Source organism: Aethalodelphis obliquidens, unplaced genomic scaffold (assembly GCF_003676395.1).
Source record: "Aethalodelphis obliquidens isolate GAN/ISIS:26980383/991018 unplaced genomic scaffold, ASM367639v1 scaffold112, whole genome shotgun sequence".
NCBI lineage: Eukaryota > Metazoa > Chordata > Mammalia > Artiodactyla > Delphinidae > Aethalodelphis > Aethalodelphis obliquidens.
Genome location: NW_020838056.1, coordinates 478,711 through 506,503, shown reverse-complemented (window position 1 = coordinate 506,503; position 27,793 = coordinate 478,711). Strand labels below are relative to the sequence as shown.

Here is a 27,793-nt window from a genome sequence, read left to right as displayed (position 1 = left end):
ATGTATCAGGTAAAAGTTACATATATATCATGAGAGGACTAAATGGAGTTGAGTAGGCTATGGCCTGTATTTTACTTAAAGAAAAGATCATTTCTTTTTAAGTTCAGCTTTTGCTACCAACCTTACATAGAGAAAAAAAATGCAGAAAAAAGTTAGCCAACAGAAAAGAAAGATAAGAAAGTAGAAGTAGGAAAAGAGAAAATATGTACGACAAAGCTTGAAAGAAGATGGTGGAATGAATCTAAATATACTAACAATTACAGTAAATGTAAATGGAGTACATGTTCCAGGGAAAAGTCAAATTAGATTTTTTTAAGTACTATATGATATTTACTTGACACAGATCTAAACATAAGGACAGAGAGATGTTGAAAGGAAAAGAATGAGAGAAGATGTATCAGGAAGCAAGCAGGTATGATTATATTAAGCTGGGATGAAGCAGATCTTAAGACAAAAACATTACTAGAAAATAAAGGTCACTTTGCAATGAGAAAAAGGTCAATTTCATAAAATGGCACAATAATTTTAAATTTGCATGCACCTAATAATATGGCTTCAAAATATATAAAACAAAAACTACAGAACTACACAAGAATAAACAAATTCATAATAGCCTTAAAGGAGATTTAGAAACACTTCTCTTAGTAACTTCTAGGACAAACAGACAAAAATTTAAAAAGATAGAAAAGATTTGAACACGATAACTAATAAATTTAACCTAACAGACATATAACTGAATACTGCACCTAAGAATTGCAAAATACCTATTCTTTCCAAACACATACAGAACATCTACCAAAAAGTTTTGTACTGGACTATGAAGCAAGCCTTAATAAATTTCAATAGACTGAAATTAGAGTATTGCTCTAACTTCAATGCAATTAAGTCAGAAATCAATTATTAAAAAAAACTAAAAAGTGCCCATATGTTTGAAAATTTATTTATCTTAATAACCCATGAATGAAAGCAAATATTTTAACTGAAATATACCAAAAATGCTACATACCGACATTTGTGGAATGCAGCTAAAGCAGTATTTAGGAGGGAGACACCATCTTCAATGCATATGTTAGAAAGGAAGAAATATTTTTAAAAATCAACTACTTATCTCAAAAAGTTAGGAAAAGAATGCAGAATAAATCCAAAGAAAGGAGAAAGGAAGCAAACAGAACAGAAATTAACAAAATTAGAACAAAATTAAGCAAACAGAACAGAAACTAATAAAAGAGAAAAGAAACATATAGTATGTAGGAGATTAGCAAAACCGAACACTGGCTGGCTCTTTGATAAAGTCAGTAAAACTAAGAAACCTCTAGTTAGATTGTTCAAGAGAAGAAAAAGAAGGAATAACAGTAAATAGCAAATATTTTTAAAGGATATATTATTAGATTACACAAACACTAAGAAAAATTGGCAAGAAAATACTATGAACTTCTTTATGCCAATAAATTTGAAAAACTACACAAGAAAACCAAAATCTTAGAAAGACGTGGACAAGCATGTCATAAAAGATTATTCCCAAAGGGCCAGTAAACAGTTGAAAAACCACTCAGCCTCATAAGTAGTCTTGACTATACAATTTAAAACTATGGTGAAACATCACTATACACCCATTCATTTAAAAGGCTGAAATAACAAGAATTGGGAAGAACGAGGACATGAGGTCCTGCAGTGCTGGTGTGAAAGTAAACTGGCACCCCCTCTCTGGAAAACACAATGTCACTTTCTAGACAAACTGAGTTTGCATATTTCCTATAACCACTAATTCCGTTCCTATGTATGTACCCCAGAAATAATGCATGCTTATGTGGAGCAAAATACATAAACAAGAATATCTATAGCAGTATTGTTTGTAAATGCCAAATACTAGACATAGCCTAATGTCTATCAAGGATAAATAAGTAAACTGTGATATTTCATATACTCAGGTTTCTATAGTGGGACACTATACACTCATGAAGAATAAAAGCACAAAGATACTTAACAACATGGATGTTACAAACACTGAGCAAAAAAAACAAGTCACAAATGAATACATAACGTATTGAAACAAACAGCAAAAGCAGGCAAAACCAGCCTATATTGTTTAAGAATGCAGGCACAGGCCCACAAAGGAATGCACAGGCATGATTACTATGAAAGTCAGGACAGTGGTCCCCTCTCCAGGGAGGAAAGGATTTGTGATTGAGGGGACTTCGGGGCTCAGAATGGTAACATTCTGTTTTGTTTTTCTTTTTTAACTGGGTGGTGATTTCTTGAGCACTTGCTTTACAACTAGTCATCAAACTACACACACGTTAATACACTTTTCTGTATTTTATATTTTATAATAAAATATATTGAACAGAACCATAAAGAGCTGGTAGACATTTCCTACCCTCAAAAAATAATTATCCGCTCTCTCTCGAGAATGTATCATTAAAGTCCTAAGCTGCCATGTAAGAAGTCGGGCCACCCTGAAGTCTCCCTGCTGGAGACACCCACAGAGATGGAGAGAGATGCCTGCAGAGTCCCAGCTGGAGGCAGACATGTGAGGGAGTGACCTTCAGATGATTCCAGCCCCAGGCACCACTGACTGGAACCTCCTGAAAGACCTTGACTGAGAACTGCCTTGCTGACCTAAGTCAACCCCTAGAACCAGGAGAGAGAATACGAAAATGATTGCTGTGGTCCTCGTCTTACCTGGCTCCTTTTCTTGAGGGCTTTCTGCTGATGAGAACGTAGTCACAAAACTTTCCTCCCTCCTCTAAAGTCATCGCTCAGCTCACCTAAAGATCACCCTAAGGCATAGGTTCTCAAATGGGGGCAATTTCGCTGCCCAGAAGACATCTGGCAATGTGTAGAGACCCTTTTGGTTGTTGCAGCCGAGGGGGGCTGGACTGGGTGCTACCCTCATCTACTATGTATAGGCCAGGGATGCTGCTAAACATCTACAATGCCCAGGACATGCCCCAAAGCAAGGAACTGTCCATCGCCAAATGCCCATAGTCCAAGGTTGAGAAACTCTGTTCTAAGAGTCTTCGCTGTTGGTTACAACCAATAATCAGGCAAGGAGTAAGAAGGAGCACACTGGGGGTAAGGTGTGGACCAGAAGGGAAAGGGAATAATGAGCAAAGAACCACCAAAAACAAGTCAACAAGGAAGGAAGGGATTTCTTATGTTCATCCTGTCAAGGGGCAACTTTTCTCAATGGTTATTTCATGTGAGGAACATGTATGAACCAAACACATGTCAACTAGTCTCTTTATATACGGAATTACCAAGTAAACAAAGAAGTATCTTTCTCCAAAGTTGCCAGAACTGACCGTAGAGCAATAGTCTTTCAATAAAACAGGATACTGTATCACTGCTTCAAAAGTCGACAGGGTGATCTTGATAAATTCTTCTGATGCCATCAGTCCTAGAAATACAGTTAATTATTATAGATGTTTATTTATATGTCCAAAATCATAATATCAGAATACCTCAAGTACAGATGTAAAATGTCCCATGGTCTACTCACCTACAGCTCCATCTATGTTAGTTTCTCCTGAGTCTACTGATTTAATATGACTCTGTAAAAAATAAAAACGTTAATAAATAGAGATTTTAAAATAGCTCTGATGTAAGAATCATGCACAGAAAAAATTGAATATATGATCCTATAGATGTTCACCATGATGAACTCCAGGCAGTAGGAATCAAGTGATTTTTAGCTTCGCATTATATTTTTCTACAGTTTCTAAATTTCATGGGATAAGTAGGCATTAATTTCTTTATCCAGAAGCAGAAAGATAATATTTTTAGAAAGTCTCTTGATGGAGTTAATGCACAAAAGTCATTAGAAATTTTTTTTAAAACTTGAATCATTCTACACTACACATGAATGGTAACTGCAAATAAATAATATTTATAAGGCAGTCCTTAAAAAAACAGTAACATTTTGCCCAAAACTCTATCATTCTTAATGAAATAACTCATGGAAGGCATTAAGTACTATATACATATTATGAACACTATAATCATAGCTATGAAACATGATCATATGAATAGTATATATACACTATAAACTATAATCATTTTTAAATATACAAATCACTACCAGTGAGACGAAATGTTAAAATAAAATCAATAGCAATATAAGCACAGAGAGGTCAACCTGGTAAAGTGAGGATAATCCAGTTGACACCTAAACCATTTCCAACGTGCCACACTTACTCACGCAGTACATTGGGACATTAGTGAGGACGGCACTGAATCAGGAGCAACAGTCATCTCAAAGGGAGGTCAAGCTTTAGCTACCCTGAGCATCAGTACTGCATCAAGATGCAGCAGTTAAAGGCCTGTCTTCAAAATTCACCACTGTTCTGAGACCCTCCTACATACTTTGAACCCCAACCCCAACTCCCTTAACTGTGCCCCACACACCATGTCCATGCCTCCCTGTGGGATGACCCCCAACAATGTTTCAGAGGCAGGCCTGAGCAGCTCAGCTGTGAACAACCTGGGGTGAACCTCCCAGACCCCAAGTGAGTGCTCCGAACAGAAGGGGCGCTCTGTGAACGTGATGTGAATGAAACCATCACTGCCCCGGCTAATAACAGGCAGAGCACCTGTGCTGGTGCTGCACGGAGACACTGCAGCTTAGTGCCTGCCCCTAGCTCACAAAATAATACATATATCATATTTTAGATATGATAACAAATAGCAAATAAAATATAAGATAGCCTTGGAATAAAAAATAATTATGTCAGCAATTAGCCTGGAGCGGAAAATATCAATAGATCTTATTATAATCCAATGATTTTCTTAAAATTTTTGGTACATATACAAGACTATAGAGTGTCCTTGTCCCCATGGTAAACCACAGCCACCCCCCTACTTCTGCAGGAGACCCTCCAACACTAGTAGCATGTGGGATCTTAGTTCCCAGACCAGGGATCGAACCTGCAGCGCCTGTATTGGAAGCGCAGAGTCTTAATCACTGGACTGTCAAGAACATGAGATTTTTTCCCCAATCTTTAATGTGAGAACTAGGTGGAGCTTCTGGAGGGAAAACCCACAAAGTGTCCCCTACCTCAGACTGAGCCCCCAGGAGTTTTCAACTCTCAAGCTAGTTCATGCTGACTCTCCAATAATTCATCACAATCACTAAAGTGTTCCTACCAGTTTATTATGAAACACACAATCAGAAAATATATCAGTTTGTTTCCTTTAAAAAATGAGCTAGAGATAGCCTCATCCACCAGAGGGCAGACAGCAGAAACAAGAAGAACTACAATCCTGCAGCCTGTGGAACGAAAACCACATTCACAGAAAGACAGACAGGATGAAAAGGCAGAGGGCTATGTACCAGATGAAGGAACGAGATAAAACTCCAGAAAAACAACTAAATGAAGTGGAGATAGGCAACCTTCCAGAAAAAGAAGTCAGAATAAAGATAGTGAAGATGATCCAGGACCTCGGAAAAAGAATGGAGGCAAAGATCGACAAGATGCAAGAAATGTTTAACAAAGACCTAGAAGAATTAAAGAACAAACAAACAGAGATGAACAATACAATAACTGAAATGAAAACTACACTAGAAGGAATCAGTAGCAGAATAACTGAGGCAGAAGAATGGATAAGTGACCTGGAAGACAGAATGGTGGAATTCACTGCTGTGGAACAGAATAAAGAAAAAAGAATGAAAAGAAATGAAGACAGTCTAAGAGACCTCTGGGACAACATTAAACGCAACAACATTCGCATCATAGGGGTCCCAGAAGGAGAAGAGAGAGAGAAAGGACCTGAGGAAATACTTGAAGAGATTGTAGTCGAAAACTTCCCTAACATGGGAAAGGAAATAGCCACCCAAGTCCAGGGAGCGCACAAAGTCCCATACAGGATAAACCCAAGGAGAAACACGCCAAGACACATAGTAATCAAACTGGCAAAAATTAAAGACAAAGAAAAATTATTGAAAGCAGCAAGGGAAAAATGACAAATAACATACAAGGGAACTCCCATAAGGTTAACAGCTGATTTCTCAGCAGAAACTCTACAAGCCAGAAGGGAGTGGCATGATATACTTAAAGGGATGAAAGGGAAGAAACTACAACCAAGATAACTCCACCCAGCAAGGATCTTATTCAGATTTGATGGAGAAATCAAAAGCTTTACAGACAAGCAAAAGCTAAGAGAATTAAGAAACACCAAACCAGCTCTACAACAAGTGCTAAAGGAACTTCTCTAAGTGGGAAACACAAGAGAAGAAAAGGACCTACGAAAACAAACCCCAGGGCTTCTCTGGTGGCTTAGTGGTTGAGAGTCCGCCTGCCGATGCAGGGGACATGGGTTCGTGACCTGGTCCGGGAAGATCCCACATGCCGCGGATCGGCTGGGCCCGTGAGCCATGGCCGCTGAGCCTGCGCGTCCAGAACCTGTGCTCCGCAACGGGAGAGGCCACAACAGTGAGAGGCCTGTGTACCACAAAACAAAAACAAAAACAAACCCCAAACAATTAAGAAAATGGTCATAGGAACATACATATCAATAATTACCTTAAACGTCAATGGATTAAATGTTCCAACCAAAAGACACAGACTCACTGAATGGATAAAAAAATCAAGACCCATATATATGCTGGCTAAAAGAAACCTTCTTCAGACCTAGGGACACATACAAACTGAGAGTGAGGGGATGGAAAAAGATATCCATGCAAATGGAAATCAAAAGGAAGCTGGAGTAGCAATACTCATATCAGATAAAATAGACTTTAAAATAAAATAAAGAATGTTACAAGAGACAAGGAAGGACACTACATAATGATCAAGGGATCAATCCAAGAAGAAGATATAACAATTATAAATATATATGTACCCAACATAGGAGCACCTCAATACATAAGGCAACTGATAACAGCTATAAAAGACGAAATCGAGAGTAATCTCCAAAATATATAAACAGCTCATGCAGCTCAATATTAAAGAAACAAACAACCCAATCCAAAAATGGGCAGAAGACCTACATAGACATTTCTCCAAAGAAGACATACAGATGGCCAAGAAGCACATGAAAAGCTGCTCAACATCACTAATGATTAGAGAAATGCAAATCAACACTACAATGAGGTATCACCTCACACCAGTGAGAATGGGCATCATCAGAAAATCTACAAACAACAAATGCTGGAGAGGGTGTGGAGAAAAGAGAACCCTCTTGTACTGCTGGTTGGAATGTAATTGATACAGCCACTATGGAGAACAGTATGGAGGTTCCTTAAAAAACTAAAAATAGAATTATCATGTGATCTAGCAATCCCACTACTGGGCATATACCCAGAGAAAACCATAATTCAAAAAGACACACGCACCCCAACGTTCACTGCAGCACTATTTACAATAGCCAGGTCATGGAAGCAACCTAAATGCCCATCGACAGACGAATGGATAAAGAAGATGTGGTACATATATACAATGGGATATTACTCAGCCACAAAAAGGAACGAAATTGGGTTATTTGTTGAGACGTCGATGGATCTAGAGACTATCATACAGAGTGAAGTAAGTCAGAAAGAGAAAAACAAATATCGTATATTAACGCATGTATGTGGAACCTAGAAAAATAGTACAGATGAACCGGTTTGCAGGGCAGAAATCGAGACACAGATGTAGAGAACAAACGTATGGACACCAAGGGGGGAAAGCAGTGGGGGGTGGGGTGGTGGTGTGATGAATTGGAAGATTAGGATTGATATGTATACACTGATGTGTATAAAATGGATGACTAACAAGAAACTGCTGTATAAAAAAATAAAATAAAATTCAAAAAACAAGACTATATATAACATACACAAAAGAAGATATATAGATAGATTTTATGTTATAAAGAATAAAGACTCTTAAACCTACCATTCGCGTTAAGAACTAAGATATTCCCAATTCTTTGCATGAGCTTCCCACATCCCACCTGCCTGTCATTCCTCCAGAGATAACCACTGCCATGAATTTATCATTTCCTCAGCATTTCTTAATAGTTTTACCACATATACATATGTCTCTAAATACTATTTTTGTTTCAGTATTTTTAAACTTTACTGAAATGATATCAAACTGTATACAGTTCATACAGATGGGACAGTATGTAGCCATTAAAATGTGAAAAAAGGGCTTCCCTGGTGGCGCGGTGGTTGAGAGTCCACCTGCCAATGCAGGGGACACGGGTTCATGCCCCGGTCCGGGAAGATCCCACATGCCGCAGAGCAGCTGGGCCCGTGAGCCATGACCGCTGAGCCTGTGCGTCCGGAGCCTGTGCTCCGCAACGGGAGAGGCCACAACAGTGAGACGCCCACGTACCGCAAAAAAAAAAAAAAAAAAAGTGAAAAAAAAATTTAAGATACGGGAAAATAGTTATGATACAATGTTAAATGGAAAAAAGAATACAAATCTATATATACTCAACATAGTTTCAACCACATGTATTGGTATAAGTCATATACATATCTTATATATACATACGTAGATTTCTACACACAAATGCATATACATGAAAACACTAAGTAAACAACAATATGTTAACAATGGTTGTTAACGACTGATAGTTATAGGTGATATTTTTCTTCCAATATCACTATAATTTTCTACATTTTCTTTAATAAGCATATATCTTATAAATGCTTGAATTCTCTTTTTCAGTCTATAACTAAAACAAAAAAGACTAACAACGAAATAACATAATAAATAATAAAAAGAGGCACTGTAAGCTTTTCGTAATAATTTGGCTGAAATAATTTCATAAAATTTCAACATGGGCACATAACTTTGGCTGAATAAATATGGATTTGATGTTGAAAAGAGTTCATAAAAAGATGTCTTCTGACTTCAATAAATCTACTTAAATGTCAATAGCTTACTTAAGTAAAGAAAGAAGAGGGAGAACAGTGTTTATAGTATGATCTTTCTATATAATTTTTTAAAGAATATATAGATAATATACAAACACAGATGTGAACAAAAATTTTCGAGGAAGAAATCACAGGAACCACTCGCAGAGGCTCCCTTTGGGGAGGACTACTGCAGTGCCCAGGAGGTACGCTTTCACTATTCATTTTCTGCTTTTCTGCACTGTTGGAATTTTCTAGCTATGCACATGCATTCATTTTTTTTCTGTTTTAACAGCGACAAGGGTTTTCTAGATGGTGAAACTATAGGGTTCTTTCAATTTATTTTCTTCCTTATACTTCCCCAGTTTAATTTAAAAAAAATCCCTACTGAATGTTTCATTGATTTACCAATTTAAATCTCTTTGGATCTATTCCTTCTTTTTCATTCTCAGTGTAATAGGAATTAATCAGGTGAGAGTGAGGACAGGGCAGGAGGCATTGCAGATTCAAGGAGAGGAGGGAACGTATGAAGAGTCATCTAGGTGAGCGTGAAGGTGTATAAATTAGGAAAAGGAACTAGATGTCCCAGTCTGCAGAGAGGGCTTGTTTGAGATGAGCAGTCATGAATTTAAAGTGAGACCAGCTATTTTCGTCGTGTTTTCCTCTAGCCATACTTAGTCACTCAAAGCAGGGGTGGGGTAGGTAGAGAATTAAACTGAACGAGGACTTGGGTTTGCCGGAGGAGGACAACGGAGGAAGAGACAGGAGAGGGATTACGGGTGTGTGTGGCAGGGATAGGGGTTGAACCAGGGACTCTAAGGGGAGTAAAGAGAAAAGTCACTGGGCCCAGGGAGGGCAGGATGGTGAGTGCAAAGTGGTAAAAGGCCAATTTAAGTCTCAGAGGAATTAAAAGGCTGTTGGAGATGGGGAGCAGGGCTAGAGAGCTGAAAATTAGGTGTGGGAGCCAGAGAGCAGTGACGCTGAATATAAGGCCATGGGCGGAGGGAACTGAGGGAGGGAAAGACAAGCTCATGGGGAGAGAGGTGGTTGAGGAGCTGAGAGGCTGAGGTGTTGGAAGGATCCTCCCTAGGGGTACCGGATTCTCTAAGAATGACAGTGAGCCCAGTGCTAAAAGACTCTGAGCGAGAAGCAATGACCCAGAAAAATCTGTAGATGACCACAGTACATGGGGCATCTTCTAAGGGCGTGAGCTTCAAAGCTGGGAGTTTAGCAGGGGAACAAATAGGATGGGCACTTACTGTGGGGCAAAAAAATGGCCCTATCTAGAGAGAAAAAGGGAAAGCTGTGTCTCCAGGGCAGACCAGTGCCCTGCATTACTATCCAGTACTTCAGAGAAGCTGAGAATAAGCTCTCAAAGCAAGGTGGGTATATCAATTCCGGGTCTGTATTAAAAAAAAAAAAAAAGAAAGAAAGAAAGAAAAGAAAAGAAAAAAGGAAAAAAAAAGGAAAAAACCTTACAACAAGAACATTCGTGCGGTAATGAGTAAGTATATCAGCAGAAACGAACACACCATTGTAAAGCAATTATACTCCAATAAAGATGTTTAAAAAAAATAATTATATAGTATATTTTTAAAAAATACAAGAGTACACTCTCTCTGCTTTATCTGCTACAAGTGAAGTCACAATCTATCAGCAAAACAACATTCACTTAAAATAAAAATCTGCAGGGAATTCCCTGGCAGTCCAGTGGTTAGGACTCAGAGCTTCCACTGCAGGGGGCACGGGTTTGATCCCTGGTCAGTGAACTAAGATCCCGCAAGCTGCACAGTACAGCCAAAACAATAAAATTAAATAAATAAATAAATAAAAACCTGCAGAGGGCAGGAGTATGTCTTTTAATAATCATCCCAATGCCCAGGATGAGTGAAGATTTATCAATGACAGAGACTGTAATTATATTCTTATGTGAAAAATCACAATAATTTTATCATTTCTTTCATTTGAAAATCTGAATTTTGATGTCTTTTTGTAGAAAACTATAACCACCACACAACCACTGTACTTTTATAAACTGATGAGGCCAGAACTTAAGAGCAAAGTCCTCTTCCTCAGCTCATGAATCAAGAGCACTTTCAGAAGGACACAAGGAACACAGTGAACATAAGGATAATACACATCATGAGTTCTCAAACAGATTTCCTTCCTGTCATTACTTCCTGTTTCTCAGCCCAATTCAACGGAGGCTCGAAAGGACTATGGTGAAATTAACCGCAGAACTTCCTCATAGCACTTCCCTAGATGCTTCCCTGCTAAAAGTATCCCTAGGTACTTTTTTTTTTTTTTAACTGGAGAGGGAGGCAGATACAATGGCACATTGCTTCTGCCAATAAGAAGTGAAAATAGAAATTATCAGCTATGTAGTTCTCTTTGGCCTGGACCCTTTGAAAGCTTAATAATGGTTTAAAAGTGCCCTGTTAAATTGCTTCCAAACACTTGCCTCTTTAAAACATAAGGAGACCAAAACTTCATTTTACTTGGGGAAGAAGAAGTGTTTACAAAAAGTTAATTCCTCTACTCATGCCTCCATCTAAGAAGTACCCTGAATTTTTCTACCAAAAAGATAAAAGATGTCTATAGGTTAACAGGCAAACCATGCCTGGTGCCAGTAGGAAAACGGAAGCCAATGGGAAACACAATTCCAATGCCCCCTCCGGCCTGTGCCGTCAGGAGCCTTCTAATGAGGGGAGATCATACCACCTGAGGCAGGCCAGCAGTTCCTGGAGAGCTCCTTCAGCGGAAGTCCAAGTATACAGCTACTAAAGGTGGACCAAGCTTGGATACCTCAAAGTAAGGTGTATTTTTTAAATATAAAAGGACAACAGGCCTGCCATAATACAGTAGCTACTCAACCAGACACATTTTGAGAAACACTAAAACTAATAATTTACCTCCAGGTAGAACAGCAGGGCTTTCACAACACCGTGCTAAGTGTATACACATGAATGGTCTGGTCCCTCAGGCCACCAGGACGGGAGAAGCACTGTGCTCTGGCCAGTTCCACAAAGCCATTCTGCACACTGGCCTACAAACATTTATAATTGTGCAACCTTCCCACCACCACCCCCCCAGAAAAAACAAACCCAAAACCTCTCAAACAACTTCAGGAAAGCCTTGCCTATGCAAAATGTAAAGTAATTCTTTTAAAGCAGAAAACTCAAGAGGCTTTACTGTGCAAATGAACACCATGAACTTCTAAGGGGCTGTAGGCTGCCGGGGAGTTGCCTATGCCTCCGGCACCAGAGGGGCACTGTGACTTCAACAGTATTTGTGGCATCTTCTGAGTAGACTGTGAATCAACTCACAGAAACAACATCTAACTCTCAACGGTTCATCATAACATACACTAGAGCTGGGTGGGCAACTAAATCCAGGTCCTTGATTTCAGCCAATACTATTCTCCCTGGACTAGTGTCTCATCAGTGCCATCAACACCGAGTAAAGAAAGATGAACACACAGCTAAGGCCAAATAACAGATGAGGTAAGAAAAACAACAAAAGATTTCCGGGACTGGCCATGACTCAAACCAGGAAAATGGTCCAAAGAGAGCCAAAAGACCTTTTTCATTATGTGTATGAACTCGCAGTACTTGAGCGACATTATCAGGGAAAAGACTGCTAAAGAATTTTCAGTATCACAATTACCTTTGAACTAGGCAAGTTATTTTCTATGCCCTGAAAGTGCTTTTGTTAAGAAAACCCACACAGAGCCCTACAGAACACCCCCAACCTTCAAAGGGTACACCCACCCCTGGGAGAAGAAGATGAGGAGGCCCTTTCTCAGTGGAAGCCGATGAGTTACATGGAGCAGATGAGGTCTCCCTAAAGTCCACAAAGACTTTTATATTGGAGGACTTTTATATTGGTAGTTCCTTGAAAACCTAAACTGTACTCAGTTAATGTAGGCCCAGAAAAGTACTACACATGAGAAAAAATAAGAGAATGAACACAATTATATCTGTCCCAAACGATCGCTGTGCCAAAATATTCCAAGGTGGGCTACAAGGGCAAAATTACTCTTTTCAGGCATCAATATGTTAGTGCAGTGGAGTTACAAATATAGAATTATAGTTCTGTTAAAAATGATGCCCACATTGTCCTTTAAAACGATTAAAAGGCAAATTAAAGGAGGTGGCAGACAAAATTCTAATAATTTTCAAATTCATGAATGTACTAGGAAAATTATGTGCTTTGTAGAATTCAGGACTCAAGGATGATAACACTTTGAAAATGAGTACAAAAGGACCCGTACTGCGCTGACTAAACACACTGCTTACAAAAATCAGTGACCTCTCTTCTCAACATTCATACTTCAAAACATCATACTTCACCGTATGATGACTCTTCTAGAAAACTATATTCTCTCTTGTGGGTGGCAATCTTTTTTTTTTTATTCCAAACAAGCAATAAAATTGAGATGTTTACTTCATTTTAACTAGATACCTATATGACATGGCATTTTGAAAATCTCCGTTCACTGTTTATTATTAATATCAAAGTAAGACCGAAGATGCTGTGTGACCCTTTGTACAGCTCCCCATTTTATCAACAGTACATACTGTAACTATTCCAGGCAAGGGAAAAAGATAACATAATTCACGAGCCACAACTTGAACAAAGAGGCTATTTTTTGTGAGCAAAAATCAAAGTGAAAGATAATATGATGATTTGTTTTTCATTGTTACTCATCTCTTCAAAATTAAAGGCAAGGTTAAATTGAGCTCAAAAAAAAAAAAATTGAGCTCAAGTTAGAGAAATACCATCACAAAAAGAGATACTGCACAAAACTCAACAACGCTAGCCAAAGTAAATGATGATACTATATTCCCAGAATTCCATTTTTTATATATGTATAAATCTGTTCTCTTTCAGATTCTTTTCCATTATAGGTTATTATAAGATACTGAATACAGTTCCCTGTGCTATACAGTAGGCCCTTTCTGGTTATCTATTTTCTAAATATTAGTGTGTATATGTTAATCCCAAACTCCTGATTTATCCCTCCCCCACCTTCCCCTTTGGTAACTATAAATTTGTTTTCTATGTCTGTGATTCTGTTTCTGTTTTGTAAATAAGTTCATTTGTATCATTTTTTTTAGATTCCACATATATGCAATATCATATGATATTTGTCTGTCTGACTGACTTTGCTTAACATGATAATCTCTCTAGGTCCATCCCTGTTGCTGCAAATGGCATTATTTCATTCTTTTTTATGGCTGAGTAACACTCCATTGTATATATGTATCACATCTTCTTTATCCATTCTTCTGTCCACGGACATTTAGGTTATTTCTATGTCCTGGTTGTTGTAAACAGTGGTGCTACAAATGTAGGGGTGCACATATCAAAGTGTATCAAAGTGCACACTTTAAATATAAATATATTAAAATTTTTAATTTATTATCTTAAATTTTTTCATGATGTTTAATATCAAAATCTATGAAAATGTTTTCTATGGACTTATTTACGCTACTTGGGTCTGTCTCTGAACAAAGTGCATTATCAGGAGAGAATGTATTTTTCCTCCAAATGTCAAATTTTCTTACAGTCAACAGATAAAAATACAAAAAGGTCACTTCCCTAGAGACAAATAAATACCACTAAGACTTTAAAATTACCTCATTCTGACACCAAATCCCACAAACAGTAGACAGCCACATTTTTATTAGGAACGTGAAGAATTCAGCATTACTCACAAGAATAGTTCCGTAACTGAAAAGGAACTCTTCTGTTACAACTTGAGGTCGAAATACCTGTGTGATGAAAGTTTCCACAGATTAAATCCCGAAAGCCATGCACAAAAGAAAAATGAAAATGTTTTGTCTGAATTGATGTTTCTCAGCTCCAGTTTACAAAGAAGGGAGTCACATTTATATACATTTTTTCCAAACAGGATGATACCTGAGACGTTACGAGGTGAAGCACTATAGGCATGAGGGGGAGACACATCTTCAGCTGCTTCGCTTGAACTGTGGATGGGTGTTTACGACCAGAAACGTTAGCCAAGGCGTTCAGAATGTCACCTGCGAAGCACACCCCAGAGCACACGTGAGGTTAGAGACCACAGATACGTAGGGACCGCTGGTTGTGGGTTGAACACTAATGGGATTGCTGAGTGAGGCAATTAATCTCCAAATAAAAGAAGTGGGTAGGAGCTGCATTGTTTTATTCACAACTCTTGACATTACTACAGAAAGTTGTGGCCTCTGGGGTCAGGATGGATATAAAATTGATCTCTCACCTAGAAATTTAAAATAGAAATGATTTTTTTCTTTTTTTTTTTTTGCACTTGCCGAATTTCAACCATGAGCACTCATTACTTTTGTAAACAGAAAAAAGTTATTAAAAAATTACAAGTGAACAGATTATAGATCAGAATTTTTTAATAATAGAACAGGATGGTAGTTATAAGATATCAATTCCTAATACTTCTCATTGGATGGCAAGTCCAATAATAAATAAAACTTGTTTGTTGGATACCTGAATCCCTCATCTCCTAAGATAGGACGAGTCAGGTAATAAGAAACTCAACTATCAATTGACCAGCTCATGGCCTCTGGTTTGCAGATTTTAGAAAGGTTACAATCCAAATAAATTTTGAAATGCTCTATTTTCAGTCATTAACAGGCAAAAATCTCCCACAGTCTTAGTAAGGAGCAAAAAGTTACTGTCAAATCAGCCATGAAGATATTTTCATTACTTTGATTTAATATTCTGAATTTCTGCATCTAAATATCTTTTACCATAATGGGTTGGGTCAAATTTAACATTTTAAACATTTCTGGTTTATAGCTACATCTGCTGGAAAAGCATGGAATGAGATTTAAACTAAACGTACGCGTACGCATTCCTTAGATTATTTTCATGTCTGTAAATAACAGTGGAATAACCAATTTTGCTAGCTGTAATAAACATCCTTTGCAAATCATTATTACTTTCATCTTTTATTCAGACCAAAGAAAATTTCAAACGTTGAACTTTAATATCAAAATTCTCTAATATTAAATGTTAATGCCTATGCATTTAAAATTTTTTTAACAAAAAATAAATTTGTGGCTATAACCTGAAGGAAAAAGCTTTTCTTCAGAATTATGCAGAGAGAAATCTTGAGAAAAGTTACCTAAAATGATAGCCTAAGTCCAATTTTAACCAATTAAAAGGCTTTCCTTCTATTTTCCAAAACTGCTAGATGACACTCAATGTAACCGTTAGCCTGCTCATTGCCTCATTCATGTCACTGATACAAAATAATTATGAAAACAGATAAGGCACATTCAAATTTTGAAACTACACATTCAAGACAAAGCGTCATTGCACTCGCCTGAAAAAAAAAAAAAAAACCGGCAAGAACAAAAAAAGAAGGGATGCCTAAATGCCAAGTCGCAGAAAGGTAAGCCGCAAGGGGCCTGAGGACGAGACTCCAATTTACCCAGGATTCGTGGCAGTTCCTGCACGATGTGACAGGTGAGCAGGTCCAGGCATTTGGACAGGTACTCATTGCCGCTTTGCTGTTCCTTGCCTGGAGTGGTCTTTCTGCTGTCTCTCTCGATGTACATCACCAGTCTACACACAGCAAAATGCAAAAGATTACCTCTCATGATAAAACAGTTGATAGCACCTGCCCGAACATGCCACCAATGCAAGTGTTTCCAGGGGGCACAGTCCCCATCTTGTTGACATTTAGATTTGGAGCAACTTGTCAAGCACAGTCTATTTTTGCCTTCGAAAAATCGAAACATTTATGCAGAGAGAAAATAAGGCAACTTTGAATCTCTCTGCCAATGTATTACAAAACAATGCCCTGACTTCATTTGCCTCCGGCCCATGAAAGGAAACCACATTCTTCAGATGACAGATGAAAGGCAAACAAAAGCGACTGGAGAGAAGAGGGCTTTGGTGTTCTGAAGATTCAAAGTAGAACCACAAGTTGTCTGCACTTGTGTTGGTCATCAGTCTTAAACTTGCTCTGAACCCCAGGCAAGTCACATAAATTCCAGTTCTTTCATTAAATTGTGTATATAAACCCAAAGAAAAAGTTTCATTTCAGCACTGGGTGATATAGATAGCAGACACTATCTGAACATCTGGATTTCACATGCCCTTTTGTCCACTGGTTTTATGAAATCTGTCTCAATAAACTTATTTCTTCTTCAAACAATTGGCATTTATTAAATATTAATCTCTGAACCAACTGCCTCCAATCCGGAACTAGGGGACATACTGAACCATCAGTCTGGTTACTTAGGGTACTGTTGAAAAGTTTTAGGCCCACATTTCCTTCCCTTTGCTGGACCCACTCCCCAAGTTCCTAGTCCCCGAAACCCTAAAAGGCAATGAGTCCCCTGACTTCAAAGGCCCCTTTACAGCAATCTCCCTTGCTGGACTCCCTTGCCATTATCCATCTCTCCAGCTCTGTTGCAATCACTCATCCCATCCAACTTCTACTTCTCAGAACTTCCAAAAACTCCCACTATAAACCTGAAAGGGGTGGTTCTGGACACAATACACATACGTAACGTACACTGAAATCTTAACACTTAGCATTTACATGGTTCTCTTAGTAGATTTATGCAGCCTTTTGCCTTCCTGCTTATTATTTTTTGGAGCCCTATTAGTAAGACACCTGGGAATGAAACCAAATCAGAAATTTGGTTAGTTGACACCTGTTCCATCAGCCCAGCTGAGGAGCGGGACCAGAAAATACCATCTTCCTTTTCGGTTCCCCAAGATGGGTCGCGATATCTCCCTGCCCAGTCTCGCCATCTGCTGAACAGCTTTTCCAACATTAAAGATTCCGGCATTTAACTGCATCCCCTCCAAGCTAAGTATTACAAACATGCCCTCTGACCATAATCTGCTCTTATTCCTACTTGCACGATCTTCCACTGTGACAGTTCTTCAGCCTGCTGGGAACTTCCACTAATTAAATCCATGACATCTTCTCCCAATCCAGCAGCACTCCTTCACTTACACTCTTGCCCTCTTTCTTTTCTTTGCACCCACGTAGCCAAATGATTTGGATGAATCCAATGATCTATATACTTTCTGTACCTCTGCAGAGAGGCTGCTCAAGTTAAATATGGGGCAGATTCACTCTATTGTAAATGCATGTCACCAATACTCAGTGGCAATGGACAGTACCAGCGACCCAACTACATTTCACTGGTCGACTTATTCAGTCTATCTTCAAATTTTTCTTCTCTTTATACCCTGAAATTTCCATCCTCTCATGAGACTCTCCGTGAGTGCTTTTGCCTCCTACTGTAGAGAGAAAATAGAGAGCATCATGAAAAAACTCTTCTTCCTAATTCTCAGTTTACTGTGCGTCCTATCCTAGGCTCCGTTCCTCCCCATCACAACTGCAGACCTCTCTCTCCTTCCAACTGTGCTTTGGATCACATTCCCTTCCACTTTCTCAGAACCTTAAAACTGCCAATTAGGGCTTCCCTGGTGGCGCAGTGGTTGAGAGTCCACCTGCCGATGCAGGGGACACGGGTTCGTGCCCCGGTCCGGGAAGATCCCACATGCCGCGGAGCGGCTGGGCCCGTGAGCCATGGCCGCTGAGCCTGCGCGTCCGGAGCCTGTGCTCTGCAACAGGAGAGGCCACAATGATGAGAGGCCAGCGTACCGCAAAAAAAAAAAAAAAAAAAAAAAAACTGCCAATTACTCGTTTTCTGCTTTTATATATTCACTCTCTCCCATTTAACAGAACGCTTTTCACATCCTTCTACAAACTGCCCCGTTGCCTCTCTCTTCCCTTTCTCGGTAAAACCTCTTAAAAGAGAAATCTACACCTTGTATCTCCATTTTTCCTCCTAACTTCCTCAACCCACCACAATCTGCTCTCACTCCCACCACTTGCTCTGAGGTCACCAACAACCTCCATGACATCAAAGCCAATGGACACCTGTCTGCCTTCACCTGTCTGAACAATTCAGCAGGGTTCAATACACCTGCCACTCCTGCTTGTCTATACATCATGACAGCATACAGTTCTAGTTTCCTTCTCTGTGTCTTTTGTTGGTTCATGCTCCTAAATGCTCAAATCTATCAAAACTCAGTTCTGGGTCCACTACTCTTTCCTTTGTACCCATCTCACTCAGGTCATCTCATCCCCACCCATGATTTAATTTACCACCTATCTACACAGACATTTTCCAGTCACCTATGTACAGCCCAAACCTGGTGTCTCAAGCTACAGACCTGTACATTCAACTGCTGACTTGACTTGACATCTGCTTTTGCTTGTCTCAAAGGCATTCCTAACTCTACAGATCCCCAAAAAACACCATTATCATCCCAACAAAACTGGTTGTCTTTCAGAATATAATATTCCACCATACAGCGCCACTCTCTACCAGCCAGACACCCAGGAGTCATCCTTCTCACCTCCCTTTCTCTCACTTCCCACACCAAGTCAATCATTAAATACTCCTTAAACCATTACACTTTTCCACTCCTCACCAAATGCAAGCTTCCAAATTCCCTTCTCTTTCTTCTCCGACCAGAGCCTCCTAGCTGGCCTACCTGCTTCTACTCTAACCCTTACACGCCTTACATCTAAACTGATCTTGTCCACCACCTTGCTCCCATGTTTAAAACCCTTCAGTGGAACCCCACTCTTCTTAACGTGCGAGTCCTTAACACTCCTTATCATAACTTACAACACTCTCAACTATCTCTCCAGCTTCCACTTGCTTTCTCTCCCCGGCAGTCATACTGTTCTTCTTACAGTCCTTCAAACTCAATACCTCCCCCAGCAACAAGGTACTGCCTCTCTGCCTGCATGGCTTTTCTCTCCGCTCCTTGCCAGTGAACTCCTATACATATTTCATAATTCACTGCAGTTTTCACTGACTTCTTAAATTAAACCTATGACATTGTCTCATAGCATTAAGGCCCTTACCCAACTGCAATTTCTTGATATATTTTTTATTATCTGATAATGTTTGTCTTTCCAGTAAATTTAAAAATAGCCAAGGGCAAGGACTGTATCTGATTTTTCTCACCACAACATCACTGCACTTATGGGCATAGTTCCTGACACAAAATAAGGGCTCAATAAACATCAGCTGAATAGATACATATGGCTGTTGAGATTGCTGTAAGACTTTACCTAGTTCTCTACATCAATTCCTTGGTCCTTATTTCCCCCAAGGCCTTTTTCTTAATTCTAATGTTTGATTAGACTGCTGGATCACATAAGAAGTAAAAAAATCTTCTGCTTAGGAAAAGGTACCATGAGCAAAACCAAGAGACAAATAAGTTGGGGAAAAATACGTCCCCCATTTGGTCATCAATAGATAAATGGATAAAAAAGATGTGGTGTATACATGCAATGGAATTATCATTGCTTTGCAACACAAGGATGGAACTTAAGGACATTATGCTAAGTTAAAATAAGCCAGACAGAGAAAGATAAACACTGCATGGTATTACTTATATGTGGAATCTAAAAAAACAGTCAAACTCATAGAAAACTAAGAATAGAAAAGTGGTTGCCAGGGGTTGGGGTAAATAGTGAGAAGCTGGTATAAGGGTACAAAACTTTAAGCTACAAGATGAATAAGGTCTGAGGGTCTAACGTAAAACCTGGTGACTATAATTGAGAACACTGTATTATACGGTTCAAATTTGCTAAGAGTAAAACTTAAATGTTCTCACCAAACACAAAAACAGAAAATATGTGAAGTGACGGATGTGTTACCTAGATGGGAGGATCCTTTCACAATGTATGTATATATCAAAGCACCACGATGTACACTTTAAATATCTTATAATTCTATATGTCAATTATATCTCAATAAAGCTAAAAAATTTTTAAGATAAATTGGGAAAAAACATTTCCAATTCCTATTAAAATACTTGTATACATATGACACACAGCAAAAATTTGAGGTGGAAACTGTCCAGCAAAAGCGGACTGGTTAAATAAAATACAGTCCACTGTTACAATGCAGCTACCAATAAAATAAGCAAGCCTACATATATTTTGGGAAAAACGCAAGGTACGTTAAGTAAAACAAGAAAGTTCAAAATAGCATGCTTTTGTGTAACAAGAGAGGAATATAATCTATACTCACTTTTGCTTGGATTTAAAAAAAAATTCTGGAAGGATGAATAAGCAAGTAATAATAATGCTTTATTTCGTATGGTGGTAATCTGGGGCTGTGGAGCATGAGGTGTAATTTCTTACTTTTTGAATTTTTCTGGATTATGAACCATGAGTAGGAGTTATCTATTCAAAACTTAAGCTAAAATGTTTTGAAAACATGAAGTAGTATCATTGTTCTACACAGCCAACTTTTTAAAACAAATTTTTAGGTGACGTAATGCTCAATTACACAGGATACGCTACCAGGTGATAAATGCCGTGTGCCCTGCAAACAGACTACCACTTTCTGTAAGAGCTATAGACCTCCATCTTCTCACTGTGCCAAGAGTCAGGCTGACTTTAAAAAAGAGGTATATCAACAGCAATACCATACCAGTACCCCAAAACTTTATTACAGCCTGTGCCCCATTATGATTTCTAGGTTATTTTTCTCCTTTCCTTCAGTAGGGTCGTTCTTTTAACTTGATAATATTGACAGAGATTTCAACAAATCTGGCTATAATTCCCACCCTAGCACTTTCCAACAGCGTGATCTTGAACAAATCTCTTAAGCTCACACAGGCTCTGGGTGCGCAGGCCTGGCAGCCATGGCTCATGGGCCTAGCTGCTCCACGGCATGCAGGATCCTCCCGGACCGGGGCACAAACCCGTGTCCCCTGCATCCGCAGGCGGACTCTCAACCACTGCACCACCAGAGAAGCCCAAATTTCTTAAGCTCTTTAAAGCTTCAGTTTTCTAATTATAAATGGGATGAACTTATTTACAAAACAGAAACAGACTCACAGATATAGAAAACAAACTTACAGCTACCAAAGGGGGAAGGGGAGAGAGGGATAAATTGAGAGTATGGGATTAACAGATACACACTACTATGTATAAAACAGATAAACAACAAGGACTCACTGTGTAGCAGAGGGAACTATATTCAGTATCTTATAATAAACTACAGCAGAATTGAAAAAATATAGATATACATATACATGTATAACTCACTTTGCTGTACACCTGAAACTAGCACAATACTGTAAATCAACTGTACTTCAATTAAAAAAAAAGAAATGGAACCTCAAATGTCCCACTTCACAACACTGCCAAATGGTTTCCCCAAATGGTTGTCCCAATTACTCCCACCAGCAGTGTACAAGTCCCCCTGAGCAACCACCTCACCAATATCTAGTAGTATCCAATTTTTACTCATTTATATCTTGTGGTGTTAATGTGAACTTTAGTAATTATTAATATGGTAAGCATATTCTGTTACTTCTTTGTTGTTCATATTCTCTCTTTTGTGCAATACCTGTTCCGGTCTTTTGCACATTCTCCCACGGGTTATTGATCTTTTGTTATTGACTTGGAGGCATTATTTATATGATCCAGAACTGTCCCTCTTCCCCTTCCTTTTTTTTTTTTCTTCTTTCTCTTTCTTCTCCTTTGAGTGTCTTTCACACAGAAGTCTTCAATCCACTGGAAACCGATTCATCATATGGATTTCAGAAGAAATCTAATTCCACTGTTTTTCCAAGTAGGTAACCATTTGCCCTGGTACCATGCATTGAAAAGATACTTCTAAAAACTAAGGGTGAAGGAAAAGGAGCAAAAATACAAATATTTGGCAAAATCTGATTAAAAACTGTTTGATGTTTAGATTACCTCCTCTACCCAGTGAATCTAGGTGACTACTGCCAGACTTGCACACAGGTGGAAGTCTGGAGATGTATTCTCTGAAGAAAGTCAAACAGAAAGTTTCTAGACTAGGAGAAAGCAAACCAAGTCAAAGAGGGAGCCACCAGGGGAACTCCCCGTCGGTCCAGTGGTTAAGACTCTGTGTTTTCATTGCCGAGGGCACAGGTTCAATCCCTGGTAGAGGAACTAAGATTCCACAAGCCACATGGCACAGCCGAAAAAAAAAAGGAGGTGGCCACCAAACAAAACCAGGAGACTAGGTGAATTTCTGCACAATGAATACTAGAACTTCCAGCCACCTTCCCCAGGGTGGCTCCCCAGACCCAGGCAGCCCGGTCCCTGCCCTCCAGGCTGACACCTGCAACGCACTTCGGTGAAACTAACTGGCCCAAGAGAAACACCCTAGAGATACTGATGCTAAAGTTCATGTCAAAATGCCCATAGAGATGATCTTGGTGTGAAGCTCAAAGTCAACAAAATCTGCCCATGCGCTGAACTTCTAGAACTTCTAGAACAGGTTGGCATTCCCTCAACTCTTCAACCACCAGACTAAATATTACCAGTTATCTGAGAGCATGCCTTCTTTGTTTGACATTATATTTGCAGGTCTTCATCTACATTCTTTTTCCTTGCTGTGTGGTATTCCAGTGTGTGAATATACCACAGTTTATTCATTTTACTGTTGATGGACATTGGGGCTATTTCAATTAATGAATATGGCCAAGCACTTCTTATGCTGAATGCATGGAAACATTTCTGTTGGATATATATTTGGAAGTGAAATTGCCGGATCATAAGGTATGCCTAGCTTCAGATTAATAGGCATTGCTGATGATCAGTTTTCCAAAGTGATTAAGTCTATTTACACTGCAACAGGCAGGTATAAGAATTTCAGTTGCTCTATACCCTTGCCACAATTCTGCATTATCAGGCTTTTTAATTATAGCCATGCTTCGGGACATCCATTGGTATTTCATTGTGACCAAAGTGCATTTTCCTGATGATTATTAACATATCTTTTCAGGTATTAATTGGCCATTCAAAGAAAACCAATTCTGTAAAGTTCCTGTTCAAGTCTGTGCTCAGTTTTCTATTGGGTTATCTGCCCTTCAGTTGTTTATATATTTTAGTTAAGAGCCCATGTCAATTATGTGTATAGCAGATACTTTTCCCTATTCTATGGCTTCTCTTGTTACTTTCTTAGTGATGCATTCTGATGAACAGAAGCTCTTAAATTTAAGGCAATCCAATTTATCAATACTTTCCTTTATGACAGTGCTCTTGTGTCCTGCTAAAAACTCTTGGTCTACTCCAAGGTAATGAAGAAATGTTCATGTGTCTGATCTACTGGAAATTGTATTGTTTTATCTTTTTACATTTCAATGTGCAATCTACATGAATTAACTCCTTTGTACAGTGTAATTTAGAGATAAAGGGTTTTTTTTATATTGATGCCAAAATGATCCAGCACCATTTATTGTTAAAAACCATCATTTCCCCACTGTTTTCTTCTATGTCTCTTCTGCTCTTCTCCATATTTTCCATCCTTTTGTCACTCTCCATTGATCCCAGATGATTTGAGTACAGTATATTAATTCTCTATTCAGCTGTGTCTAATCTGCAGTTAACCCAATCCACTGAGTTCTTCCTCTCAGTTACTGAACATCCACTTTGTTTGTCTTTATAGTTCTAATTGTCTACTGAAATTCTCCATCTTCCAAATTCTTTGAATATACTGATCGTAGTTATTTTAAGGTCTATATCTGATTAACTCCATTGTAACTCCTGGGGATACTGTAGTTTATCTCATTTGGTTTTTGTATCATATCATCTTATCTTCTCATACGCCTGATTACTTTCTGATGAGTGTTAGACTCTATCCACACAGTCTGTGAACAGTGGAAGGATATTTTGAGGCCTAGGGTTAGACTTCCCGAGACAGGATTTACATACAATCCTGGATCACGTTAACCCAACCAGAGATTGAGATGATTCAAAAGTGGTTCTTTCCCTATGCCTGGAAATCCTCCATATAAATAACAGGGTTGCCAGAAACAGAGGGCAGGGAAAATGGAAATGTTTATCTTTTGGAAATCAGAGAATACAAAAGAAATCCCATCAAAGTTTACAGAGTATAAAAAGTAAATTCACACTTGTCTCTAAGGAACCAATTTTTTCTAAAATCCATATTATCTATTACAAAATTTAATAATGTGCTACTTAATTACGACAGTATGAAATACCATTTCTTTAAGGCAGAAACTACTCACTTTTCAACCACTAGCACAGACTGTTAACACATAAGAAAATATCTATTACCTCTGCTGGGAGAAATAAAAGACTGAAGGGATCCATATAATATATTATAAATAATATATTTATAAATAATATAAAACTCACTCTAGAATGATGCTTCATTTCTTCATGCTCTCCCTGACGCCTTCACATTACAGGATGTGTTTACACAGGCTATAGTAGAATAAATTGACTTTACTGACAGTGGAACATTAGTTAGTAAAAGAATTCACATTCTATGAAGGAAATAAGATGTGGAAACATTTGAGGGTAGTGTCCACAAACACTTCAAAATTGTTCTACGATGGAACGGCAAATGTTATTTCTTAGTGGTCTACAAAGATATCAAGTTAAAAAGATAAACAATTTGAACAGTAATCCAAGTATTATTGAGATGGTGGGAGTCTGGCAGTGGAAGTGGACTTCGGGAACAGATTTGGTTCGTTTATGGCAGCTTGAAGATTCCTCTTGGGCATGCCATTGAATATGTTAAGATAATATAAGGCTGGAGTGTAGAGAGGTCATACAGGTGCATATCAATAAATAGGTGGTATTTGAAGCCACTGGATTAGGTGAAATCACATTAGGATAGCAATGTAAGAGAAACAGAGGGCCCAGGAAGATGCAGAAGAGGGAGAACCAGCAAAGAAGAGACTGAGGTGGGACAAAAGCAAAGAATGTATGCTAACTTCCTACCATGAGCCCTGTAACTACAGAGGCACATTCTGGTTCAAGTTGGCCAACTGAACCCAAATATTATACTTCCCTTTTTTTTTTTTCCTTCACATTCCCAAAGGAGATTCACATTATCCCAAAAAACAGGAAATTGCACCATTCACAGCCAGAACCTTCAAAGAATTTCCTAAGGATGATGGTGCAGATATAAGTGCATTAAGGGAAGGCCCAAGCTCACATGAAGGAAAAACGTGCCTGGGAAGCAAGGAGAACCCCAGCAGAACCCTAAGCTCTGAATGGCAGGGGAACAAGTTTACGCCTCGAAGCTGATACGAAGAGGTGAGTTTCTCAACGCTATGAACCATTTTTAAAGGAACTAGTACCAGCAAACGTGGAACAAAGGCCATGGTAACTAAGAGGAGAGGGGTCACAGGGAGACTGAAGGAAAAAGCAAAGGAATGACATCATGAAAGTGGCATTTGAGGAATATGAATCTGGTAATGGCACAGATAAATGATGAGAGAGGAAGTCAGCCAGGCGGGCAATTAGGAGTTACGAGTATGCAGGTGAACAGGAGAAACAGAAGGGAGCTCAAGAGCAGAGAAGAGCTGGCTGCCTGGAAATGGTGTGAACCGCAGACAAGACTCCACCAGTCTCTTACTGAGAGGATGGCACATTCACACGGTGAGAAATCAATTATACGGGGTTTAAACATGAAGAAGCCACACCCCCTGCTTTACCTTAATCCGGGTTCCTCCAGGATGCCCTCACCCCTGCCCCACCCCCATTCCTACCCCCCTGAGACATCCTCCCTCCCCTTCTGGTCCTACTGGGCTCGGTGCCCATCAATGGACTACTCCACTGTCTATTTCTACTGCAGATCTCCCCATGTGCAGTATGATGCTGACATGAGATGCAAACTGTGGCTAATCTATCCCATTTGGATTCACCCTGGACCACCTCACAAACAGGTCCTTGTTGAGACCATATACTATTCCAGAAAATCAAGACACCATGCTTTTCTTTGCTTCACTTCAATCTAAACCCATTTTTATCTCTCTACTGCGCATCCTTTAACTTATAAGTGTATCTTCCCCCTTAAGGAAAAATTTGTAGTTTAAATATGGGATCTTGGGAGGGAGGGATAAATTTGGAATTAACAGATACAGACTACTATGTATAAAACAGATTAACAACAAGGACCTAATGCATAGTACAGGGAACTATATTCAATATCTTGTAATAACCTATAATGAAAAAGAATCTGAAAAAATATATATATGTATATATAAATGAATTACTTTGCTGTATACCTGAAACTTCGTAAATCAGCTCTACTTCAATAAATAAATAATAAAATATTAATAAAAAAATAAATATGGGATCTTCAGCAAACTCATCATCCAACACTTCTGTCTGTAATGAAAGCTACTGTCTCTTGGGTTATGACGGTCAGGCTAGAGTCAGTTTGGGCCCAAATTCAAATTACACTGACACACCACATGTATGGACCTACTCCATGCTTATTTCTTCAGCTCCTAAATTTATAACTGGAATAGACATACTTGGCAACTAGCAGAATCCACACATCGGCCATCTGATCTGTGCAGTGAGGGCTATTATGGTAAAAAGGAACAAACAGAAGCCCCTGGCATGTCCCCTCTCTAAAAAAAGATAGCAACCCATATCCACAGAAAACCAAATCATAGGAATGGATACCAACATCAAAAACTTGAAAGGCACGGGGATGATAAAATCTACCACATCCCCGTTCACCTGTCTGGTCTGTGAAGAATCTTAGAAAATGACTGCATGGATTATCCAAAATATAAACAGGTTGTGACTCCAACTGCAGCTGCAGTTTCAGGTTTGGTACCTCTACTGGAGCAAATCAACATCGCCCTGACGTGGTACTCGCTACCGACCTGGCAAAGGCTTTGCTCTACGTATGCATCTGGAAGAACCGCCAGCACGTGTTTGCTTCTTACTCGGGGCAAACAGTAAAGTTCACTGCCTTGCCTTTGAGCTATGCTGACGATCCTGCTCTTGGCCATCAAAACAGTCCGCAAAGATCTACATCCTCTTGATGGCCCACCAACATCACACCTGTACTTGCACACTAGCACTTTGATGACATGAGGCTGACTGGATCTGAGAAA

At 39.0% G+C, this 27,793-nt stretch overlaps 1 protein-coding gene across 9 annotated transcripts in view; it reads right to left on the bottom strand.

Annotated features, from left to right (window-relative positions):
• Nucleotides 1-27,793, bottom strand: part of ULK4 (unc-51 like kinase 4) — a 523,006-nt gene that overhangs the window by 351,644 nt on the left and 143,569 nt on the right. For all 9 annotated transcript variants that reach the window (XR_003430904.1, XR_003430903.1, XM_027097134.1 and 6 more), the window contains 5 exons: nt 16,296-16,429; nt 14,768-14,889; nt 14,563-14,619; nt 3,503-3,554; nt 3,306-3,400 (listed from right to left, as the gene is read on the bottom strand). Coding sequence is in view for 7 of the 9 variants with exons in the window: in XM_027097134.1 (XP_026952935.1) it covers nt 3,306-3,400; nt 3,503-3,554; nt 14,563-14,619; nt 14,768-14,889; nt 16,296-16,429 (460 nt within the window). In the remaining 2 variants the exon portion in view is untranslated. The remainder of the gene's footprint in view (nt 1-3,305; nt 3,401-3,502; nt 3,555-14,562; nt 14,620-14,767; nt 14,890-16,295; nt 16,430-27,793) is intronic.